We start from the raw sequence: 20,335 nt of genomic DNA on the forward strand, positions 1-20,335 counted from the left end.
TAAACATGACACTTCCTGTTACCAGTAGGTGGCGCTATTACTATAACTGAATATTCTCATGTAGATATGTTCAGGACAGAACGCTTATCAAAAGTGTGAAGTTTGGGGCAGATTGGACATTCCATGCCTGAGTTACAGCAAATTCCTATTTAATTGCAATAATAGCATGCTTTAGCACTTAGCTAAGAGTTTGCTAGCATGTTTTAGCATGCTTCTAGTATGTTGTTAGCATGTTTAGCACTTGCTGGCACTTTTTTATATGTTATTAGGAGTCCATAACAGTGTTAAACATGTCACTTCCTGTTGCCAGCAGGTGGCGCTATGACTATAACTGAATATGAGCATGGTCATGTGTTCAGGACAGAACGTTTATTAAAAGTGTGAAGTTTGGCGCAGATTGGACATTGCCTTCTTGAGTAACAACAACATCCTGTTTCATTGAATTAGCATGCTTTAGCACTTAGCTAAGTATTGCTAGTATGTTTTAACATGTTTCTAGCATGTTTAGAAGTCAATGGCATTTTTAACATGTTGCTAGAATGGCATCAACGTGTTAAACATGACACTTCCTGTTACCAGTAGGTGGCGCTATTACTATAACTGAATATTCTCATGTAGATATGTTCAGGACAGAACGCTTATCAAAAGTGTGAAGTTTGGGGCAGATTGGACATTCCATGCCTGAGTTACAGCAAATTCCTATTTAATTGCAATAATAGCATGCTTTAGCACTTAGCTAAGAGTTTGCTAGCATGTTTTAGCATGCTTCTAGTATGTTGTTAGCATGTTTAGCACTTGCTGGCACTTTTTTATATGTTATTAGGAGTCCATAACAGTGTTAAACATGTCACTTCCTGTTGCCAGCAGGTGGCGCTATGACTATAACTGAATATGAGCATGGTCATGTGTTCAGGACAGAACTCTTATCAAACGTATGAAGTTTGGGGCAGATTGGACATTCCATGCCTGAGTTACAGCAACTTCCTGTTTCATGGCAAAACATCAAAATTTGTCAGGCCGCCGAGGACCCGCCCTTCGACGAAAACTCAAGATCTTCGCAATTTAACATCGCAAAGGCCTTAAGATTACACTCACCAAATTTGAAGATGATCAGATTAAAACTGTAGGAGGAGTTTGTTAAAGTATGAGGCCTGAAAATGTCAAAAACTGCACAAAAATCTGGGAGGAAGTTCAAAATGGCTGACTTCCTGTTGGGTTTAGGGCTATGCTCCAAGAGACTTTTTTGTAGGTATTAGGTCATTACATGTATGTACCGAATTTCGTGCACGTACGTGGAACGTTGCGGGAAGCGCACTCCGTTGAACTTTTATAGGTGGCGCTATCGAGCCGTTTTGCCCCGTCCAATTCTGAAACCTATATCAGATGTAAATTTTCGCCAGTTCTGACGCGTGTGCAAAGTTTCGTGAGTTTTCGCGCATGTTTAGGCCCTCAAAAATGCAATTCAATGCGGAGAAGAATAATAATAATAATAATAAACAGAGCAATTCCAAGAGGGTCCTCACACCATCGGTGCTCGGGCCCTAATTAAAGCTGCAAGCAGCGATGGAAAGGGCCCTCGCACCCCTGCCACCGCCACCCGGCACCTTTAGGAAAGGCCTTAAGATTACACTCACCAAATTTGAAGAGGATCAGATCAAAACTGTAGGAGGAGTTTGTTAGAGTACAACATCAGGAAATGGCAAAAACTGCCCAAAATCTGAGAGGAAGTTCAAAATAGCTGACTTCCTGTTGTGTTTATGGCTACGCTCCAAGAGACTTTTTTGTAGGTATTGGGTCCTTACATGTGTGTACCAAATTTCATACCTGTACGTGAAACGTCGAGCCGGGGTAAAATGTAGGGGCAATAAGTAAGCCATTTTGCCCCATCCAATTTTTAAAACCACATCACACGTAAATTGTCACCACTTCTGAAGCGTGTGCAAAGTTTCATGATTTTTCGAGCACGTTTTGTATTTGCCACACTTCCTGCTACCAGCAGGTGGCGCTATTGCTATAATCATAATGAGCATTGGCATGTGTTCACGACAGGACTCTTATCAAACATGTGAAGTTTGGGGCAGATTGAAAATTGTATGCCTGAGTTACTGCAGGCTGTCTGTGGTTGCCTAGCAACATCAGAACTGCAAGCAACATTAATATTGAACTTATCTGATCATGCATATATCACCAAAAGGCCGAAATTGGGTGAACTAGTGCAAAAAATGCCCGTGCAAAATCAGTTTTTGTGTGTGTTTTTAGTAATTGTTGGTTTGGTGTGTGCTCATTGTTACAATTACACAGCAAAAGTTCAGTGATATTTTTATTTGTGCATGGTAAAAAGCACACAGTGAACTCCGAGAAAACGCTATGCTTGAGCAAACAGTTTGTGAATAGGCAACTACAAATGATGCCCGTGAAAGAGACTGTGAACGCATTGAATAGGATATGTTTAGTTGGTGAATAGCATAGGCTACTATTACACAGTAGCGACAACGTTAAGCGCACCAGAATGAAATATAATATTCAGAAGTAAACACTAACAGCATAGCTGACTTACAGATTCAGTTTACATCCACAAATGAATAAGCACCTCGATTCAGGGAGCAGTGCAAAGTGCCCGTGCAAAATCAGTTTTTGTGAGCTGATCGCCGTCAAAAAAGTTCAGGAGATATTTCTTGCGATGGCAATATGATCAAAAATAACTTTATATTGATTCAATGGATTAATAGCATTTTGAAAAAAAAAAAGTCATGAATTTATTGCATTTTTGGGAAAAAATAATCCGTTTTTATAATAAATCTTAAAAAAATTCAAATCCAGATTTTGATTTTCAATGTTGTTATAACCTAAAGATGCTATGTGAAAGTTTGAAACAGAAAATAGTGGTTTTCACACATTTAGTGGTTATCTCACATTTGAGAGATATGCGAATAACACACAGACAGACAGACGGACGTTTCTGTAATTTATAGATAGATGGATTTATCACGTTCGGGAACCAAACTATAATATTCAGAAGTAAACAGTGTAGCTGACTGAGTGTTTATGTCAGAATGTTTATTTTTAAACCACAACCTTCTTGGGGCTTCTTTGACCGATACAACTCTCTAATGTCAGACTGTTTATTTTTAAACCACAACCTTCTAAAAATTATATATTTAACGATATCTTTTGCATTTCTCATCCAAACAATGTCAAACTTGGCACTGCACTTACTCGTGCCCGTGGCAAGACACCTGTCGAGTTTGAAATTAATCGGACTAACGGTTCGAGAGATATGCGAGGAACAGACACACACACACAGACAGACAGACAGACAGACGTTCCTGTAATTTATAGATAGATGTTTGTCAGGCCGCCGAGGGCACACCCTTCGACGAAAACTCTAGATCTTCGCAATTTAACGTCACAAAGGCCTTAAGATTACACTCACCAAATTTGAAGAGGATCAGATCAAATCTGTAGGAGGAGTTCGTTAAAGTACAACATCAGGAAATTACGAAAAATGGCCAAAATCCAGGAGGAAGTTCAAAATAGCTCACTTCCTGTTGTGTTTAGGGCTATGCTCCAAGAGACTTTTCTGTAGGTATTGGGTCATTACATGTATGTACCAAATTTCATACCTGTACGTGAAACCAGGAGCCGGGGCAAAATGTGGGGGCAATAATTTACCGAATTTGCCCCCCCCAATTCTGAAAACCATATCACACGTAAATTTTCACCACTTCTGAAGCGTGTGCAAAGTTTCATGAGTTTTCGAGCATGTTTAGGGCCCTCTAAAAAGCGATTCACTTTGGAGAAGAAGAAGAAGAAGAATAATAATAAACGGAGCAAAAACAATAGGGTCCTCTCACCATCGGTGCTCGGGCCCTAATAATAAACGGAGCAAAAACAATAGGGTCCTCTCACCATCGGTGCTCGGGCCCTAATTAAAGCTGCAAGCAGCGATGGAAAGGACCCTCGCACCCCTGCCACCGCCACCCGGCACCTTTAGGAAAGGCCTTAAGATTACACTCACCAAATTTGAAGAGGATCAGATCAAAACTGTAGGAGGAGTTTGTTAAAGTACAACATCAGGAAATGGCAAAAACTGCCCAAAATCTGAGAGGAAGTTCAAAATAGCTGACTTCCTGTTGTGTTTAGGGCTACGCTCCAAGAGACTTTTTTGTAGGTATTGGGTCATTACATGTATGTACCAAATTTCATACCTGTACGTGAAACGTCGAGCCGGGGCAAAATGTAGGGGCAATAATTAAGCCATTTTGCCCCACCCAATTTTGAAAACCATATCACACGTAAATTTTCACCACTTCTGAAGCGTGTGCAAAGTTTCATGATTTTTCGAGCACGTTTTGTATTTGCCACACTTCCTGCTACCAGCAGGTGGCGCTATTGCTATAACCAAATATGAGCATGGTCATGTGTTCAGGACAGGACTCTTATCAAACATGTGAAGTTTGGGGAAGATTGGAAATTGTATGCCTGAGTTACTGCAGGCTGTCTGTGGTTGCCTAGCAACATCGGAACTGCAAGCAACATTAATATTGAACTTATCTGATCATGCATATATCACCAGAAGGCCGAAATTTGGTTAACATTTGTCAGGCCGCCGAGGGCACACCCATCGACGAAAACTAAAGATCTTCGCAATTTAACGTCACAAAGGCCTTAAGATTACACTCACCAACTTTGAAGAGGATCAGATCAAATCTGTAGGAGTTTGTTAAAGTACAACATCAGGAAATTACGAAAAATGCCCAAAATCTAGGAGGAAGTTCAAAATAGCTCACTTCCTGTTGTGTTTAGGGCTATGCTCCAAGAGACTTTTCTGTAGGTATTGGGTCTTTACATGTGTGTACCAAATTTCATACCTGTACGTGAAACGTCGAGCCGGGGCAAAATGTAGGGGCAATAAGTAAGCCATTTTGCCCCACCCAATTTTTAAAACCACATCACACGTAAATTGTCACCACTTCTGAAGCGTGTGCAAAGTTTCATGATTTTTCGAGCACGTTTTGTATTTGCCACACTTCCTGCTACCAGCAGGTGGTGCTATTGCTATAATCATAATGAGCATTGGCATGTGTTCAGGACAGGAGTCTTATCAAACATGTGAAGTTTGTGGCAGATTGAAAATTGTATGCCTGAGTTACTGCAGGCTGTCTGTGGTTGCCTAGCAACATCAGAACTCCAAGCAACATTAATATTGAACTTATCTGATCATGCATATATCACCAAAAGGCCGAAATTGGGTGAACTAGTGCAAAAAATGCCCGTGCAAAATCAGTTTTTGTGTGTGTTTTTAGTAATTGTTGGTTTGGTGTGTGCTCATTGTTACAATTACACAGCAAAAGTTCAGTGACATTTTTATTTGTGCATGGTAAAAAGCACACAGTGAACTCCGAGAAAACGCTATGCTTGAGCAAACAGTTTGTGAATAGGCAACTACAAATGATGCCCGTGAAAGAGACTGTGAACGCATTGAATAGGATATGTTTAGTTGGTGAATAGCATAGGCTATTATTACACAGTAGCGACAACGTTAAGCGCACCAGAATGAAATATAATATTCAGAAGTAAACACTAACAGCATAGCTGACTTACAGATTCAGTTTACATCCACAAATGAATAAGCACCTCGATTCAGGGAGCAGTGCAAAGTGCCCGTGCAAAATCAGTTTTTGTGAGCTGATCGCCGTCAAAAAAGTTCAGGAGATATTTCTTGCGATGGCAATATGATCAAAAATAACTTTATATTGATTCAATGGATTAATAGCATTTTGAAAAAAAAAAAAAAGTCATGAATTTATTGCATTTTTGGGAAAAAATAATCCGTTTTTATAATAAATCTTAAAAAATTCAAATCCAGATTTTGATTTTCAATGTTGTTATAACCTAAAGATGCTATGTGAAAGTTTGAAACAGAAAATAGTGGTTTTCACACATTTAGTGGTTATCTCACATTCGAGAGATATGCGAATAACACACAGACAGACAGACGGACGTTTCTGTAATTTATAGATAGATGGATTTATCACGTTCGGGAACCAAACTATAATATTCAGAAGTAAACAGTGTAGCTGACTGAGTGTTTATGTCAGAATGTTTATTTTTAAACCACAGCCTTCTTGGGGCTTCTTTGACCGATACAACTCTCTAATGTCAGAATGTTTATTTTTAAACCACAACCTTCTAAAAATGATATATTTAACGATATCTTTTGCATTTCTCATCCAAACAATGTCAAACTTGGCACTGCACTTACTCGTGCCCGTGGCGAGACACCTGTCGAGTTTGAAATCAATCGGACTAACGGTTCGAGAGATATGCGAGGAACAGACACACACACACACAGACAGACAGACAGACAGACGTTCCTGTAATTTATAGATAGATGTTTGTCAGGCCGCCGAGGGCACACCCTTCGACGAAAACTCTAGATCTTCGCAATTTAACGTCACAAAGGCCTTAAGATTACACTCACCAAATTTGAAGAGGATCAGATCAAATCTGTAGGAGGAGTTCGTTAAAGTACAACATCAGGAAATTACGAAAAATGCCCAAAATCTAGGAGGAAGTTCAAAATAGCTCACTTCCTGTTGTGTTTAGGGCTATGCTCCAAGAGACTTTTCTGTAGGTATTGGGTCATTACATGTATGTACCAAATTTCATACCTGTACGTGAAACCAGGAGCCGGGGCAAAATGTGGGGGCAATAATTTACCGAATTTGCCCCCCCCAATTCTGAAAACCATATCACACGTAAATTTTCACCACTTCTGAAGCGTGTGCAAAGTTTCATGAGTTTTCGAGCATGTTTAGGCCCTCTAAAAAGCGATTCACTTTGGAGAAGAAGAAGAAGAAGAATAAATATAGCTGCGAGCAGCGATTACGGGCCCAAGCCGGTGGCACCGCCACCCTGGTGCCTTTAGTTACATAAAGGCACCGGGGTGGCGGTGCCACCGGCTTTGGCCCTTCATCGCTGCTCGCAGCTATATTTATATATATATTTTATATATATATATATATATATATATATATATAAGACAGAAACCTTATTAGCTTATTCTGATTTTATGATACACTCAAAATATCCCACAACAAATCTTTTAAATTTAATGTAAAAATTAAAACGAAAGTAAGCACTGTTGGGCTTACGTAACCCTCTCATTAGAATCAAAATGTTTCAGCATTTGCGATGTATTTGGATGCTAAACTATTCTTTATTATAGGCTTTGTTCTTCACTCGTGTTCCAATATCGACAGAAAAAATCATCCTCTTCACACGCGCAAAAATGTGCTTGAAACATCACAGTGGAGCGGTGCTTACTGTGAATGTACGAATTGTACTACTGACTATTTAGAGCAGTGTAATTTTTATATGTTAGGTTAACTATTTTATTATTATATTTTATTAAGGCTATAATGAACAGGCTGCGATGTCAAGATTGCAATGCTGGAATGTGTGTGTGTGTGTGTGTGTGTGTGTGTGTGTGTGTGTGTGTGTGTGTGTGTGTGTGTGTGTGTGTGTGTGTGTGTGTGTGTGTGTGTGTGTGTTCATGTTTTTCTATCCCGGTGGGGACTTCAACCTGAATGCACACAGACTCATGGGGACTCGTGTCACAGTGGGGACCTAAATAGAGGTCCCCATGGGTAAACAAGCTTATAAATCATACAGAATGAGTTTTTTTTGGAAATGTAAAAATGCAGAAAGTTTTCAGTGGTGGGTAGGTTTAGGGGTAGGGTTAGTGTAAGGAGATAAAATATACAGTTTGTACAGTATAAAAATCATTAAATCTATGGAGAGTCCCCACAAAGATAGTAAACCGTGTGTGTGTGGGTGGGTGTGTGTGTGTGGTGTGGGCGCGATTGAACAGTGGACACATAAAAACATGCTCCGTCATTATACAGGACGACATTCAAACTGCAAAGTGTTAACTTATATTTGTGTACAGTTGCAATAAAACACAACATTGTGCTTTTGTAAAATAATTTCAAGCAATCAACCCCCGAAAGGCGCTAATTTTAAAATTAAACTAAAATGCTCATGGCTGCACGGGCATTCATAACGGTGCGCATCCACGGCGAGGAACGAGCAGAACAGAGTGAACGTTTTTCAGTTAATTCCTACTTCCATAGGAATTCATTTGAAACACTCGCTCAACCACTATCAATGTCAGTGTGGACGAACATATTTTACTTTCGTTTTTAAGTTGGCGATTCAAAAGCCTCCAGCGGTGTCACACGTCGATTAACCGGTGGTAAAATATTCTCACCGTCACATACCTAGTATATTTTTATGTAGATACAATAGGCCTACCTGATTTTGAACACAAGAGGGCAGTATAGCCCTATGTATGACTTGACTTTTATGGGACTAAATAGTACAATTACTATTTTTAAACTTATAAATATTTATTAAATTGAAAAAAAAAAAGAATAAAATGGGTTTAGTTGTGACATTTTTATACTTTTATATAGAAATAAATGGTGTTTAATTACATTTTTAGAAGATGAGGCTTTAAGTGTTACTTTACTTTAGTCCCTCACTATAGCAAAACCGTTTGAGATGTTTAATATCCGTTCACAATTTAGCATCTTTAATGTATCTTTATCATTTTGAAAAAGTTTGGTGTGAATAAAATAAAACCGTTAGGAAGAGTAGCTCAAAAACTCAGAGTCTGAAATATCCAAAAAATCCACATTCAAACCAAAATATCTGACTTCCTTTTGCTCGGAGCTAATAACTGTAAATTAGAAAGTTGTCCGGCTCGGTGAGACCAATATATATACTGATTTTTGTAACTGTTGGTAAAACTAACCCACCCACTTTTGTCAAACGCATGTTGAAAGTGACACACTTCCTGCTGCCAGTTGGTGGCGCTATAACTTTGACTCACAATAGTTACATCCATCTGATCGGCCTCTTACCACGAACATACTGCTAAAGTTTCATCAAGATCAGTTAATGTATGCAGAAGTTATAACACTTCGTCTCCTCTCTTTTCTCGCCATAAATTTGTTTCCTCGCCATGGCCAAACCGTTCGAGATATCAAAAATCCGTCCGCAATTTAGCATTCTCAATGTCTTGACTTCATGCTGACTGAGTTTGGAGGTGATTGAATGAATTCTCTAGGAGGAGTACATCACATTCCACAGCAAGCGTTTTCCAAACAACCCATAATAGCCGACTTCCTGTTGGGCTGGTGTGAAACTTGACAGAGGGAAAGTTGTTCGGCCCGATGAAATCTATATGTGTACCGAGTTTCATATTAATTCATGCAAGCGTGTTTGATATATGGACCAAGTTTTCAGACCCTGTTCAAGAGGGCGCTGTTGAGCCCCCCTGCCACGCCCGTTTCTGAATCTTTTCACATGTCTACTGGCTAATAAGTGTTATGTGTCTGTCGAGTTTCATCCAATTTCAAGCATGCTAAGAGTCTCAAACGCATCCGAAAAGAATATTAAAATTTGATGCGTTGCCACGGCAACAGTATCTAAGATATCAATAATCCTTTCACAGGTCTACATCTGCCGTGTGTTTACATTATACACATAAAATTTGAAGCAAATCGGGTAAAAGTAAGAGGGTGACTTCAAAGCATTTTGAAAGTGACACACTTCCTGCTGCCAGTTGGTGGCGCTATAACTTTGACTCACAATAGTCACATCCATGTGATCGGCCTCTTACAACGAATACACTGCTGAAGTTTCATCAAGATCAGTCAATGTATGCAGAAGTTATAACACACTTCCTGTGTCCCATTATTCGCCATAAATTCGTTTCCTCGCCACGGCCAAACCGTTCGAGATATCAAAAATCTGTTCGCAAGAATTGATCCTCAATGTCTTGACTTTATTCTCACCGAGTTTGGTGGCGATCGGATGAAATCCCTAGGAGGAGTATTTCACATTCCATTGTATGCGTTTTCCAAACAACGTATAATAACCAACTTCCTGTTGGGCTTTTGTAAAACTTAGAGCACGAAAGTTGTTCGGCCCGATGAGATCTATATGTGTACTGAGTTTCATATTATTACATGCAAGCGTGTTTGATTTATGGACCAAGTTTTCGGACCCCATTCCAGGGGGCGCTGTCGAGCCCCCCTGCCACGCCCCGGTACCAGCTTCAGCCCGGCCCTGATGGCCGCAGGTTCTGACGTGTGTGCAAAATTTCAAGAGTTTTTGAGCATGTTAAGGGCCCCAAAAGTGGCAAAAAGGCAAAAAAAAAATAATGAAGAAAAAAAAAAATAATAATCCTTACGAAAACAATAGGGCCTTCGCCCTTTCAGGGCTTGGGCCCTAATAATAAACGGAGCAAAAACAATAGGGTCCTCTCACCATCGGTGCTCGGGCCCTAATTAAAGCTGCAAGCAGCGATGAAAAGGGCCCTCGCACCCCTGCCACCGCCACCCGGCACCTTTAGGAAAGGCCTTAAGATTACACTCACCAAATTTGAAGAGGATCAGATCAAAACTGTAGGAGGAGTTTGTTAAAGTACAACATCAGGAAATGGCAAAAACTGCCCAAAATCTGACAGGAAGTTCAAAATAACTGACTTCCTGTTGTGTTTAGGGCTATGCTCCAAGAGACTTTTTTGTAGGTATTGGGTCCTTACATGTGTGTACCAAATTTCATACCTGTACGTGAAACGTCGAGCCGGGGTAAAATGTAGGGGCAATAAGTAAGCCATTTTGCCCCATCCAATTTTTAAAACCACATCACACGTAAATTGTCACCACTTCTGAAGCGTGTGCAAAGTTTCATGATTTTTCGAGCACGTTTTGTATTTGCCACACTTCCTGCTACCAGCAGGTGGCGCTATTGCTATAATCATAATGAGCATTGGCATGTGTTCAGGACAGGACTCTTATCAAACATGTGAAGTTTGGGGCAGATTGAAAATTGTATGCCTGAGTTACTGCAGGCTGTCTGTGGTTGCCTAGCAACATCAGAACTGCAAGCAACATTAATATTGAACTTATCTGATCATGCATATATCACCAAAAGGCCGAAATTGGGTGAACTAGTGCAAAAAATGCCCGTGCAAAATCAGTTTTTGTGTGTGTTTTTAGTAATTGTTGGTTTGGTGTGTGCTCATTGTTACAATTACACAGCAAAAGTTCAGTGATATTTTTATTTGTGCATGGTAAAAAGCACACAGTGAACTCCGAGAAAACGCTATGCTTGAGCAAACAGTTTGTGAATAGGCAACTACAAATGATGCCCGTGAAAGAGACTGTGAACGCATTGAATAGGATATGTTTAGTTGGTGAATAGCATAGGCTACTATTACACAGTAGCGACAACGTTAAGCGCACCAGAATGAAATATAATATTCAGAAGTAAACACTAACAGCATAGCTGACTTACAGATTCAGTTTACATCCACAAATGAATAAGCACCTCGATTCAGGGAGCAGTGCAAAGTGCCCGTGCAAAATCAGTTTTTGTGAGCTGATCGCCGTCAAAAAAGTTCAGGAGATATTTCTTGCGATGGCAATATGATCAAAAATAACTTTATATTGATTCAATGGATTAATAGCATTTTGAAAAAAAAAAAGTCATGAATTTATTGCATTTTTGGGAAAAAATAATCCGTTTTTATAATAAATCTTAAAAAAATTCAAATCCAGATTTTGATTTTCAATGTTGTTATAACCTAAAGATGCTATGTGAAAGTTTGAAACAGAAAATAGTGGTTTTCACACATTTAGTGGTTATCTCACATTTGAGAGATATGCGAATAACACACAGACAGACAGACGGACGTTTCTGTAATTTATAGATAGATGGATTTATCACGTTCGGGAACCAAACTATAATATTCAGAAGTAAACAGTGTAGCTGACTGAGTGTTTATGTCAGAATGTTTATTTTTAAACCACAACCTTCTTGGGGCTTCTTTGACCGATACAACTCTATAATGTCAGAATGTTTATTTTTAAACCACAACCTTCTAAAAATGATATATTTAACGATATCTTTTGCATTTCTCATCCAAACAATGTCAAACTTGGCACTGCACTTACTCGTGCCCGTGGCAAGACACCTGTCGAGTTTGAAATTAATCGGACTAACGGTTCGAGAGATATGCGAGGAACAGGCACACACACACACAGACAGACAGACAGACAGACGTTCCTGTAATTTATAGATAGATGTTTGTCAGGCCGCCGAGGGCACACCCTTCGACGAAAACTCTAGATCTTCGCAATTTAACGTCACAAAGGCCTTAAGATTACACTCACCAAATTTGAAGAGGATCAGATCAAATCTGTAGGAGGAGTTCGTTAAAGTACAACATCAGGAAATTACGAAAAATGCCCAAAATCCAGGAGGAAGTTCAAAATAGCTCACTTCCTGTTGTGTTTAGGGCTATGCTCCAAGAGACTTTTCTGTAGGTATTGGGTCATTACATGTATGTACCAAATTTCATACCTGTACGTGAAACCAGGAGCCGGGGCAAAATGTGGGGGCAATAATTTACCGAATTTGCCCCCCCCAATTCTGAAAACCATATCACATGTAAATTTTCACCACTTCTGAAGCGTGTGCAAAGTTTCATGAGTTTTCGAGCATGTTTAGGCCCTCTAAAAAGCGATTCACTTTGGAGAATAATAATAATAATAAACGGAGCAAAAACAATAGGGTCCTCTCACCATCGGTGCTCGGGCCCTAATAACTTTACATCTGTCTCCACAGCGCCTGTTAGCTTAGCTACAAACAAGATGGAGGATATTGCTTTCAGTTTCAGAGAGTAAAGTCCCACCCACTGATCCTTAATAGGTCTGTAGCGTGAGCGCGCCCCACCCTGGGAAAGATGAGAAACTAGTGTCTGTAGTCTTAACAGAAATCCCCCCCTCTAACACTTCCTCCTACAATGACGCAAAATGACGATTTTTGCGTCATTGTAGGAGGAAGTGTAAGAGGTAAATAACAGATTTCTCCCATCTCAGGGGAAAATGAGAGAGTGTTGCACGACCATTCAATAGTATGACTGGGTTTCTAACAATGCAAAGCTTAATGCAAATGGGTGAAGTGTCCCTTTAAGATTACACTCACCAAATTTGAAGAGGATCAGATCAAAACTGTAGGAGGAGTTTGTTAAAGTACAACATCAGGAAATGGCAAAAACTGCACAAAATCTGAGAGGAAGTTCAAAATAGCTGACTTCCTGTTGTGTTTAGGGCTACGCTCCAAGAGACTTTTTTAGGTATTGGGTCATTACATGTATGTACCAAATTTCATACCTGTACGTGAAACGTCGAGCCGGGGGAAATTTTGGGGCAAAGATTAAGCCATTTTGCCCCACCCAATTTTAAAAACCATATCACACGTAAATTTTCACCACTTCTGAAGCGTGTGCAAAGTTTCATGATTTTTCGAGCACGTTTTGTATTTGCCACACTTCCTGCTACCAGCAGGTGGCGCTATTGCTATAACCAAATACGAGCATGGTCATGTGTTCGGGACAGGACTCTTATCAAACATGTGAAGTTTGGGGCAGATTGGAAATTGTATGCATAAGTTACTGCAGGCTGTCTGTGGTTGCCTAGCAACATCGGAACTGCAAGCAACATTAATATTGAACTTATCTGATCATGCATATATCACCAAAAGGCCGAAATTGGGTGAACTAGTGCAAAAAATGCCCGTGCAAAATCAGTTTTTGTGTGTGTTTAGTAATTGTTGGTTTGGTGTGTGCTCATTGTTACAATTACACAGCAAAAGTTCAGTGACATTTTTATTTGTGCATGGTAAAAAGCACACAGTGAACTCCGAGAAAACGCTATGCTTGACCAAACAGTTTGTGAATAGGCAACTACAAATGATGCCCGTGAAAGAGACTGTGAACGCATTGAATAGGATATGTTTAGTTGGTGAATAGCATAGGCTACTATTACACAGTAGCGACAACGTTAAGCGCACCAGAATGAAATATAATATTCAGAAGTAAACACTAACAGCATAGCTGACTTACAGATTCAGTTTACATCCACAAATGAATAAGCACCTCGATTCAGGGAGCAGTGCAAAGTGCCCGTGCAAAATCAGTTTTTGTGAGCTGATCGCCGTCAAAAAAGTTCAGGATATATTTCTTGCGATGGCAATATGATGAAAAAAAACTTTATATTGATTCAATGGATTAATTGCATTTTGAAAAAAAAAAAAAAAAAGTCATGAATTTATTGCATTTTTGGGAAAAAATAATCCGTTTTTATAATAAATCTTAAAAAATTCAAATCCAGATTTTGATTTTCAATGTTGTTATAACCTAAAGATGCTATGTGAAAGTTTGAAACAGAAAATAGTGGTTTTCACACATTTAGTGGCTCTCTCACATTCGAGAGATATGCGAATAACACACAGACAGACAGACGGACGTTTCTGTAATTTATAGATAGATGGATTTATCACGTTCGGGAACCAAACTATAATATTCAGAAGTAAACAGTGTAGCTGACTGAGTGTTTATGTCAGAATGTTTATTTTTAAACCACAACCTTCTTGGGGCTTCTTTGACCGATACAACTCTTTAATGTCAGAATGTTTATTTTTAAACCACAACCTTCTAAAAATGATATATTTAACGATATCTTTTGCATTTCTCATCCAAACAATGTCAAACTTGGCACTGCACTTACCCGTGCCCGTGGCAAGACACCTGTCGAGTTTGAAATCAATCGGACTAACGGTTCGAGAGATATGCGAGGAACAGACACACACACACACACACACACAGACAGACAGACAGACAGACAGACGTTCCTGTAATTTATAGATAGATGTTTGTCAGGCCGCCGAGGGCACACCCTTCAACGAAAACTCAAGATCTTCGCAATTTAACGTCGCAAAGGCCTTCAGATTACACTCACCAAATTTGAAGAGGATCAGATCAAATCTGTAGGAGGAGTTTGTTAAAGTACAACATCAGGAAATTATGAAAAATGCCCAAAATCTAGGAGGAAGTTCAAAATAGCTCACTTCCTGTTGTGTTTAGGGCTATGCTCCAAGAGACTTTTTTTTGTAGGTATTGGGTCATTACATGTATATACCAAATTTCATACCTGTGCGTGAAACGTAGAGCCGGGGCAAAATGTGGGGGCAATAATTTACCGAATTTGCCCCACACAATTTTGAAAACCATATCACACGTAAATTTTCACCACTTCTGAAGCGTGTGCAAAGTTTCATGAGTTTTCGAGCATGTTTAGGCCCTCTAAAAAGCGATTCACTTTGGAGAAGAAGAAGAAGAAGAATAATAAACGGAGCAAAAACAATAGGGTCCTCTCACCATCGGTGCTCGGGCCCTAATAATAATAAACGGAGCAAAAGCAATAGGGTCCTCTCACCATCGGTGCTCGGGCCCTAATAAACGGAGCAAAAACAATAGGGTCCTCTCACCATCGGTGCTCGGGCCCTAATAAACGGAGCAAAAACAATAGGGTCCTCTCACCATCGGTGCTCGGGCCCTAATAAACGGAGCAAAAACAATAGGGTCCTCTCACCATCGGTGCTCGGGCCCTAATAAACGGAGCAAAAACAATAGGGTCCTCTCGCCATCGGTGCTCGGGCCCTAATAAACGGAGCAAAAACAATAGGGTCCTCTCACCATCGGTGCTCGGGCCATAATAATTAAAGCTGCAAGCAGCGATGAAAAGGGCCCTCGCACCCATGCCACCGCCACCCGGCGCCTTTAGGAAAGGCCTTAAGATTACACTCACCAAATCTGAAGAGGATCAGATCAAAACTGTAGGAGGAGTTCGTTAAAGTACAACATCAGGAAATGGCAAAAAATCTGAGAGGAAGTTCAAAATAGCTGACTTCCTGTTGTGTTTAGAGCTACGCTCCAAGAGACTTTTTTTGTAGGTATTGGGTCATTACATGTATGTACCAAATTTCATACCTGTACGTGAAACGTCGAGCCGGGGCAAAATGTAGAGGCAATAAGTAAGCCATTTTGCCCCACCCAATTTTCAAAACCATATCACACGTACATTTTCACCACTTCTGAAGTGTGTGCAAAGTTTCATGATTTTTCGAGCACATTTTGTATTTGCCACACTTCCTGCTACCAGCAGGTGGCACTATTACTATAACTGAATATGAGCATGGTCATGTTTTCAGGACAGGACTCTTATCAAACATGTGAAGTTTGGGGCAGATTGGAAATTGTATGCCTGAGTTACTGCAGGCTGTCTGTGGTTGCCTAGCAACATCGGAACTGCAAGCAACATTGACAGAGAACTTATCTGATCATGCATATATCACCAAAAGGCCGAAATTGGGTGTACGTTTGTCAGGCCGCCCAGGGCACACCCTTCGACGAAAACTCAAGATCTTCGCAATTTAACGTTGCAAAGATCTTAAGATTACACTCACCAAATTTGAAGAGGATCAGATCAAAACTGTAGGAGGAGTTCGTTAAAGTACAACATCAGGAAATGGCAAAAACTGCCCAAAATCTGAGAGGAAGTTCAAAATAGCTCACTTCCTGTTGTGTTTAGGGCTATGCTCCAAGAGACTTTTTTGTAGGTATTGGGTCATTGTCACCGGAGCCAGGGCAAAATGTGGGGGCAATAATTTACAGAATTTCCCCCACCCAATTTTGAAACCCACATCACACGTAAATTTTCACCACTTCTGAAGCGTGTGCAAAGTTTCATGAGTTTTCGAGCATGTTTAGGCCCTCTAAAAAGCGATTCACTTTGGAGAAGAAGAAGAAGCGGAATAATAATAAACGGAGCAGAAACAATAGGGTCCTAAAACAATAGGGTCCTCTCACCATCGGTGCTCGGGCCCTAATAAGATGAAGGCTTTGTGTGAATAAATGAGAGTGAATGTTCATCAGGGCCCTGCTGTACCACTGAGCAGCAGACAGAACTGGTACTGGGCAGCCATATGGAGATGAAAATGAGCAGTAACTGACACAGCTAAAAGGCATAGTTATACGATTACACTGGCTCTCAGATACAATGACAGTGATTAATGTCCCTTTGAATCCATTAGTTTGTTTGTGTGCTCGGAGACTATTTGTGAAACCTCTGCCTTCAGGCCCCATTATAGCCAAACAGATACAAGGGAAAGAGGTTGTGCGTATGTAAAGAAGAGAGTGTATGTGTTGGAGAGCTCTCTCTCTCTCTCTCTCTCTCTCTCTCACCTTTACTTGCAAGCAAAGCTCTTCAAGTGGAGTGCGTTGGATCTCAGGTAACTGGTAGTTATCCAGGAGGCTGGCCCTCAGTCCATTATACAGGTGATAACATTTCCCTGGAGACACTCTGCCCAGACACAAACACACACACAAAACAAAAGGGACACAGGAAATACAATGTCACACTGCATCCATCAGGAAAGTCTCTTTGATGAATGCAAATTGCTACTGGCTAAATGTAATCGAGAGTTCAATCATGCGTAGGTAGTGTACAAAAACATTTCAGCCTGTTTTTTTTTTTTTTTTATTAATTTAGCAGACCAAATGAAGATATATTATATATTAAAATTATATTGTATCAGTTTAAACTAAAAACCTGTATTTATTTGATTTGAATATACTGAACTGAATTCTGTAATTCTCATGGATGGGGAGGGAGAGAAAGATAAGTAACAAAGGTAGACATTATTGTTTTTCACATTTTCTGCATTTCGGCCAGTCTAAGCTGCAATGGGGCTCAGACTTTATGCCGAAAGTCAACGGTTTGTCTATGTACGACTAGTCAAAGTCTGGGATATGTGAAAGTCAATTTGCTTTCCCATGAATAATGCAGTGCTATGGAGTTACTGTGGCAACGGGGCAGTGCGTGTGAATGTGCACAGGTACAATAAGAGGGGGTATACATTTGGGCATTTGTGAACAAGTATAAAAAAGAAATGGTGTGTCAGAGCCTATGCTGAGCAGTAGGGCAGATTCATGTAGATGCAAAACTAGTGACTGACTTATTCTCTCTCTTTCATACAAACAAACACTCTCGCTCACTGTCTAAAAAGCATGAGTCACTATGCCAATTTAAACCCCAACATGTAGACACCGGACAAAACTGCACACACACAAAGCTTCAGTTTTTCAATGCAAACTAAACAACATCATGAAAAACATCTTTGACATATTCCCAATTAAAGTAGATTTACAGTCCATTTAGAGTAAATAGACACAAAGAGAGAGAACCAAACAGGATTTACGTATAGTGAGGAATGTGGCCTTCAACTTTCAAGAAAAGCCAACAGGAAGATTTTTTTTTTTTCACTTTCCTATCAAATGATTGAGATAACAAAAGACTGAGATAACTATGAAGCTATTCAAGGCCACATCTTTCCTCTCTGTGTGGACTTAAAAAAAAAAAAAAAAAAAACCTTGAGAGAAGCACTGTCTCGACAGACAGACCTTTCATGAACAAAAATACTAGTCAGAAATGAAAAGACCTGAGGATGTGAAAAGATGAAAGGAGAAGTGTTATTAGATTCAGATTAAACAGGGTTTGAAATTCTATCATTATTTACTCACCCTCATGTTAAAAACCTATATGACATTATTTCCGCAGTGGGAAAAAAATTATAATTAATTAGAAAAAATATTGTGTTCCACAAAATAAAAGAACGTTATGCAGGTTTGGAATGACATGGACTCATTTTTGGGTGAACTATCCCTTTAATGTTAATCAAATAACAAAAGAAAAAGAGAGAAAAAAATCATTCACTGTTCTTGACTAGCTTTTGTAGCTTTTAATACGAAACAATGAAGATTTAATTTATAGAGTGAAAACTGTATATTTATCTATTATTTTTTTTATACATTTGACAAATTGATTCAATTTTTTTTTTCTGATAAATAGACCTGCCTGAAAAATATTAAGCACTGATCTATTTATATCTTTGTTTCATTATATTAATTTGTCCTTTCGCTGAATTAGTTTTTGCTGTGATATCAAAGTTGGTGTTGAGAATAATAATTTTTTTAAGTTTTGAAAGTCTAACATTTTGATATTGCAACAACCTTATTTCAAGCAAAAATAACTATATTGTGATATATAGTCATTGTGAAAAAAAAAAAAAGACTATTATTGTGATATAATAATTTGGTCATATTACCCACCCCCTACAAATAGCACAAGTCATATGGATAACATTTTTATGTTTTTTATTTTTTTAAATAGTTTTGGTCACTATAAACTGTCAAAAACTGCTGTATTGATTATAATCGTAATTTTCTACAAAAGAAAGTACTACAGAATGAAGCAATACGTGGATAAATTAATTTCTTTAAGTTTTATAAAAATTCACTGTGGAATAGAAACTAAAATCCCAAAATAGTGTGATACGAAAAAAAGAAAAAACTTGAAATCAATTTTATCCCACAGCATTTCGGTGATACAAGCATACACTGCATATCCTCCTGAGAGGTTTGACATTCTTCCACGGGGTGCAATTCCTACGACTGAAATTGGTTTTGATACTTGTGAATGGATTGAGGAAGAGCTGCTGATATATGGAGGGAATAACATATAAAGGAGGATAAATGAGGGGAGGGAGAGAGAGGGAGAAAGATCTGTACCTGCCAGCACGGCCCTTCCTTTGTTTGGCGTTGGCTAAGCTCACCCACTCCGCTGTCATGGTCCTGATATTGTTCTGGGTGTCAAAATGAGTTTCCTTAATCTTCCCTCCATCGATCACATACACAACATCATCTATCGTAATACTGAAAGAGACAGAGTTTAAAAGAGAAATATCACAAGGTATTCATGATGACACGAAAGTAGAGGAAAAAATGTCCTCTAAAGTCAAAATTGGCAAATTTTTTTGTCTTAATAAATGTCCCTGGTCATGATTCATTAGGTCACATTATTCTAAGAGGGGGGAAAAACTTTTCTTGCCGTCTGAAACTTTTCTGCCTGTAACAAAAGCCAATAATATCATGTGCTAATGTTTCCTCCTCTCCCCCAAGAATCCAAACAAATGCCAATGAATAAAATCAAGTTGAGTCTTGCGTTATTTCTCATTGAATATTCCGTTTCACTAAGAAATGTGTCTCTTGTCACCATGAAATCAAAATTGTAATTTCTTATCTGGCTTATTTTTTTTAATGGAATACTGCAGTGTTTATTATAAATGATTTATCCATGCACATATTTATTATTATTTTTAATAATAGGTAAAATTTGATTTTGTAACATAGGATAAGAATCCTAAATCAACATAAGATTTGCTTCTGTAATATTTTTTTTTTTTTGAAAAATCCTAAATTAACTTTTAATTAAGATAGAAAGTTTCTGTAATACCGTAATACGCCCCCTGAACATTTTCAGAAATGGAGCCATTGCAAAATCGGTATGCTATGGCG

At 39.1% G+C, this 20,335-nt stretch overlaps 1 protein-coding gene across 2 annotated transcripts in view; it reads right to left on the reverse strand.

Moving 5' to 3' along the window:
* dhx36 (DEAH (Asp-Glu-Ala-His) box polypeptide 36) overlaps positions 1-20,335 on the reverse strand; it is a 237,501-nt gene that overhangs the window by 61,775 nt on the left and 155,391 nt on the right. For both annotated transcript variants that reach the window (XM_081372075.1, XM_081372074.1), the window contains exons 15-16: positions 19,550-19,693; positions 17,165-17,282 (exon numbers count right to left, since the gene is read on the reverse strand). In XM_081372075.1, coding sequence (XP_081228201.1) covers positions 17,165-17,282; positions 19,550-19,693 — 262 coding nt within the window. The remainder of the gene's footprint in view (positions 1-17,164; positions 17,283-19,549; positions 19,694-20,335) is intronic.

The sequence above is a fragment of the Scardinius erythrophthalmus genome, assembly GCF_964197995.2.
Source record: "Scardinius erythrophthalmus genome assembly, chromosome: 8".
Lineage (NCBI taxonomy): Eukaryota > Metazoa > Chordata > Actinopteri > Cypriniformes > Leuciscidae > Scardinius > Scardinius erythrophthalmus.